General features: G+C 40.5%; 1 protein-coding gene across 1 annotated transcript; it reads right to left on the minus strand.

The window, feature by feature from the left end:
* Positions 1-1,563: 1,563 nt before the first annotated feature.
* cdkn1ca (cyclin dependent kinase inhibitor 1Ca) lies at positions 1,564-2,305 on the minus strand. Its single transcript, XM_073463797.1, has 2 exons — positions 1,846-2,305; positions 1,564-1,734 (listed from the first exon to the last, which is right to left on the minus strand). Exons 1-2 carry the CDS (start codon positions 2,270-2,272, stop codon positions 1,634-1,636), a joined length of 528 nt encoding a protein of 175 aa, XP_073319898.1. The 5' UTR covers positions 2,273-2,305; the 3' UTR covers positions 1,564-1,633.
* Between the last annotated feature and the right edge of the window lie 3,744 nt (positions 2,306-6,049).

Genomic DNA, 6,049 nt, shown 5'->3' on the forward strand with positions numbered 1-6,049 from the left:
GCTCATATTAACGGATATAATTTTAAGCCTGACAGCACAGTCCTTATGATTGTGGTTATGACACATCTCATAATACAACCCAGAAAAAGCAATTACTCGAAAATGCTTTTCTTCTTTCGATCGCAAAACTTGCAACTGAAATTGATTTTTCTGTGACTTTAGTAGGACACTTATTATTAGTTTACTCATCTGTGGCCACCACAAGAGTCAGCACAAAAAACCAAAGATGTACTTTCTCATAAAAGTGAAGTCATATTGAGTCTTATAATTTGAAAATCTGTTCACAAATGGCTGTAATTATAGAAACCTAGGGTCATTTTTCTTGTGCCAGCTTTTAGCTGAGGGGAAGTTTAAGGAGTGTTAGTCGCTCTTGTGTCGGGTCGCAGCAGAGACGGATATCATACTGTGTACATTTTATTTTTCAGCTTCTATTACTGAGAAAAGAGAAAAACGAATTCAATTTTATTTCAAATTTCACATCTGTCAGAACATCATACTTTCTGAAACTGATACTTCTGAATTATCATACCGTCGCAACCCTGCTGTCATGATGAGGACAGAGTACGTTAAATACCAGAATCTGAAGTTAATACTATGAACACTTTAAGAAAATCAGTTGCTGTGTTTAGCATATGTATAAAGGCAGAGCTAATGAGATCTTTGACCTCCTTTTACCGCAAAGACTTCTTCCAGAGATTTTTGCTTCAGGCCAACTGCAAAAGAGGAAATTTGTTTCACATAAACTTGCATTATTTTGTATATTACTTCTCGCTTCTTGAACTGTCTCCACTATGTGCTGCAGGGCCTTTAGATAATTAATCCCTAGACTATATTTTGTGAGGTTTTGGTTCGGAAGACTGATGCTGTTTTTGGAGCTGTTTTGTCACATTTAACTCGGGATAGGAAAACAATTACAAAGCTGTGAATGTTCTACATGACTAAATAAACCAGTTTGATGCAGTTAAAGCAAAATCATTCAATTAGCCTCTCTCAACAAATCAATTTAGACTGGATTATTGTGGGTTTTTTGCCTGCATGTGTGTTTCAGTATGGAAAAGTAGACGGCTGAAATATAATAATCACTAAATCAGAGGTACATTTTGTTTTACTGATAAAATAGTTTATTCCAATTACAACATTTGTTGGCATTTACAAGCTTTTTGATCTGCATCTCGGTTCACATAGGCAGCACAACAAGGACAACATAGTGCTTTACTATATAAAAGAAGCAGCTCAAGTAATTCACAGGACAAAGAGATGAACCATACAGAAACAAAAAATCATTCAGTCTTGAGATGCTCCTGCTCACATAACAATAACGCTGATGAAAATGAGAAAGATAACACAGATGAACAACACATTTGTGACATTATCAATGAAAACATGCAAAGAAATTAAATAAAACTGCAAAGAAATTAAATAAAACGTCATAAATAAAATAAATAACACCAAGTGGTGTAAAGTTGGCAATAAAATAAAATAAGATAACATAAGATAACATAAGATAACATAACATAACATAACATAACATAACATAACATAACATAAAGCCCATTTGGTGCAGTGAACATGCTTTGGTCCAGTCCATAAAACTGTGTGTAGAGATATAAATAGTCCATTTTCAGTCGCATGTTCATCTTATTGTTTTGCACTGAGCTGCTTCACTGGAACTTGTGTGGAAAGGATTCAGGACGCTCTTTGTTTCTGTCGTCCTCCTTCTCTTTACGAAGAAATCTGTCAGGAAAAAAACAAGAGGAAAGAGGAATTAATATTCTGTCATTACAATTCAATAAAAGTAGGTTACAGGATGAAACTCATTTTGGATCTGTCAGACTTGCTCCTCACCTGTAATCCGTGCGTTACTGCTCCTGGGCTTGGCTGTCGGTTTGGAGTGCGCCCTCTTCCTCCGGACGGGCGTCACCTCAGCGGGACACTTGTGTGTGTTGGAGACGCTGGAGCGGTTCTCCTGGTCGGTGTCTGCGCTCTGTTCACGGTCGCTCAGCCTGTCACCATCCTCGGTGTGAGGGGAGCAGACAGTGTCCCTCCTCTCTGCGGACTCCTGGTAGAGCGCAGCAGCGCAGTCTGCGGGCACTTCCTCCCACTGAAACCTGCCGGGCAGCGGCGTGTCAGCCTGGAAGTTAAAGTTCCAGCGGCGGCTGTCCTGCTCGGTGATCTCCTTCAGCCTCTGCTTCAAGTCCCGGCGCAGCTGCTCCTGGTCCACCGGGCCGAACAGGCTCCTGCAAACCGACTCTCTGCGCCTGATGGGGTTCATCCTGCAAATGGTTGAGTTCTGGTTGAAGATGAAGCTGGTGTTATTGTCTGTCTCCCCCCTGGTCAGCTGTGGTCAGCACAATGCTGCAGGGCGATTTAAAGGCTGCAGGGCGCACCGTGTTGTGTTTGTACACAATGAGCAGAGGCTGCTGATTGGCTGCAGCTCTTTGAATAGGCGACAAGAGGAGGGGGTGAAATTCAGTCATTGTGATGAAGACCACTGAGACCATCAATAAAGCACTCTGAGGCCGTTTGGGAGACTTTAAGTTATAAAATAAGATGTGATACAGGGGCAAAAATCTAATTTCAGCTTTGGAGGGGACAGCCACATTACATTTTCTCAACAGCAGTTCTTGAGGGGGACAATGAAAGTTGTGCTGTAACTCTGCTAACAAACACTGTCACCCTGCCAGCTAAGGAAACTACATCGCTGCATTTGCTACTGCAAACACTGGTTAATGTTACTGTGGCTTACTCGCAAACATCAGCTAACCACTGACATAAAACGTGAGCATTGAACTACTCAGAGGGGCCAGGTACACACATTCTTTACTCAAGTAGAAGTACAGATACGTGTGTTAAAAAAAAGACTCTGGTGAAAGTGGAAGTGCTGATTTAAATGCTTCACTCAAGTTAAAGTAAGAAAGAACAGGCTCTGAAATGTACTCAAAGTATAAAAGTAAACAGTCTCACTCTAAAAGACATTTCTACCGGCCATTTCTGTGCAAAACCAACGGCACCTCATGTCATATTAATATAATTCAAAGACTATTAAACTTTAAGATAGAATCAGTAGGATTTGTCTGAGCCGTTCATAAATGCACCAGCAAGATTGCTGATTGTTACGTCTCATTTCCAGGACGTCAAATACCAATATTTTGGGTTGGGAAAGCATCCCGAGCACAGCAAAAAAAATGAGAAAAGATAAAAAAAGATAAGAAAGTCCAGGCAGAGGGCTGCAGGGTCTCTGCAGATATGAGACACTAACACAACATTTCTCTCCACCCTCGTCTCCCTCTCTGTCTGTTTCCATCTTGTTTTGTGTTTGACGTCATGACAGTCATGTGATGTTCGGGAAGAAAATGGAAGGAAAAGAAAGTACAGACATTTGTGTTAAAACGTAGGCAGTAAGAGTAAAAAGCTGTCAGAAAAAATAAATACACAAGTAAAGTACAGATACCTTAAAAAATCGACTTAAAAACATTAACAAGTATTTGTTCTTTGTTACTTCACACCTCTGGAACTACTTACAGGACGTCAACCACCAACAACAGACTTAGATTTCCTACCTCATGTGCTGCTACTGAGGGCTATAGATGCACCAGTGCTTTCATTGTGTGTTATTACGATTATTGAATCAATCATACTTCTTCTAGAATGGGCAGGTTGTGTCCCCCGCTGTCCCGCCTGGAATTCACGCCTGTGTAATGATCCATTTTTAACTAATCATAACAATGGCGCTATCGTCTGACTGACATCATCCTCGGTGCCTTTGTCCTACGCAGTTAATCCTGCTTTTGTTATTTGCATGGAGGCAAACTGTGAGCAAGAGCAAAGCAATCCGAAAAAACCTCAGTGTTACTTTACACTTTATGTGTTTCCAAATGAAAGAGCAATAAAATGCAGCAGTGCAGTTCAGCCACCAGGGAACAGTGATTAGTGGCCACTACAGGCATTTCTGCCTGCAGGCAATCGAGGCCAGAGTCTTCTTGCCAAGAAAAGATTGAAAGTAAGTTTATGGTCCAAAATGAAAAGTAGTTCAAATCAGGAGATGAGATTTAGTTTAAGTTACATATAGGTCAGGCCTACAGTAATTAACAAGTCATTGCTTTAATTGCTTTTTCTACTCATTAAAAGAGGAGTTTTCCCCACAGGTTAGAGTCACAGAAAGGTTCTCATTTCTGCATTTGCTTTAGACAACCAAATCAATTTAGCTACTTTAATTACGCCTTTGTTATATCTACTTGATTGAACTGATATTTTTTAAGTTTTCTCTGAGAAACTTGAGGAAGTCCCTGTTCTCTCTCACACAGTTAAACTCATTCATAGCTGCCAGTAAAATCCCAGGCTGATTTGCTGGCTACTGAGCAGCTCCACTGGAGCAGCTGGAGGTTATGGGCCTTGCTCAGCTTTAGTGGTGGTAATGAGGGAGGGGGCGTTCACTTTCTCCACCCACATTTTGCTTGTCAGTCCAGGATGCTTGAAATGCAGTGTGGCTACGAGGCTGGCATACTGAGACACAAACCTGACAAACTACTGGTTTCCTTTGTGTTCTCTGTGCATATGATGCCTGAGTAAAAAAAGACAGTTAAGTAGAGCACTAATCTGAAATTCATCTGACTTCCAGTGAAAAATAGCTGGTTTTGACAGCACAAAAACGGATGGAAATTCCCAGGTGTCGTCATAATATTGAATGGTGTGATGGCAACCTTGTTGGCTTGTAATAACACCACCACCACCCCCTCCATCTCCTGACATGAAAGGTGGCCAACAAGCATATAATGTGAACAGAATATGCCACATTTGGTACAAATGTCAACCTTGGACCTATCTGTGGTTGGCAGAAACTTTAACCGCTAACATTATATCCTGGCGACTGGGCTGCTGTCCAACGAACAATAACTGTTTCCTGCACATGTTGTAGGCTGTTTTAAGTTGACAGTGTACTTTACATACGAGGTCCTCAGTAGGAATTTTGTTATATTTCACACGAGAACCAGCAGAGGTCAGTTTCAACTGCTGGTACTGATGGACAGCCAAGCATTCGCTCTCATTTTCTAGTTAACTTTTTTTTCCTAGCTATTTTTCAGAAAAAAGTGATGGGGACAAAAATGACCCTCTCAAAAAGTGGTCACCAGTGTCATCAGCATCATCGGTGTAAATGACACATATGCCTGCATGGTCCTGATGAAAGCCATGTGCAGCGGCTGACCAACATGCAAAGTAATGCTGCACGGAGGCGTCCAGGATTGGCCGGAGGGAGAGCCCCACCTTTGACCCACTTCCTAATGGCCCCGGCGGTTCACCTGTGGGCTGTTAAGGAAATTTCTTCAGCCTTTACAGGTGTGGTTCAGCAGGAGGAGGAGAGGCACATTCATTTGAGCCATGCAGGAGACACAAGACACACCTCTGGTGAGTACACTCAGTGCAGCAGCTGTTAAGTTTTTAAATGTTTAAATTTTGTAATCTGAAATGATGCTTTCTGGTAAGGTTGAATGTGTATTGTACATGATGATCAACATTTTCACATAAAGTGTCTGTTAATGATGCACAGTTTTATGTCTATATTAGGTCATGGGTGATAAAGCAACAGGGAAATTATCTTATGAATTATGTTTCGTATGGAAAATTGTAAAATATTTCATATCTGGGGGGTGCAATTACATAGTTGAAGAGTTTAACCTGAGAGATGAAAGAGATGTACCTATGTGCCCAAAATATTTTATATAATATAATATAAATATGACTAGACACATATTTCATACACTTGTCATTTAGCGCAATGCAATCCTTATATTACCCAGTTGTCCCTATATATTAGTAAGCAAAACTTTTTTTATGTTTTATTTATCTTCCCTCTCTTGGTTTATGCTAAAGTTAAAGATTGATTTTTTTCAATGTTAAAACGATCAGGGACCCGAGGGGCGATTGCTGAAATTCTGCTGAAAACCTCATTTCTACAATATTGGTTTGTTATTATGTACTTTAATAGGATGGCTCAGATATTACCATTTCATCACTACATTTGGAAACTTTTAAACTACGTTTCTATTGGATT

Source organism: Pagrus major, chromosome 4 (assembly GCF_040436345.1).
Source record: "Pagrus major chromosome 4, Pma_NU_1.0".
Classification (NCBI taxonomy): Eukaryota; Metazoa; Chordata; class Actinopteri; order Spariformes; family Sparidae; genus Pagrus; species Pagrus major.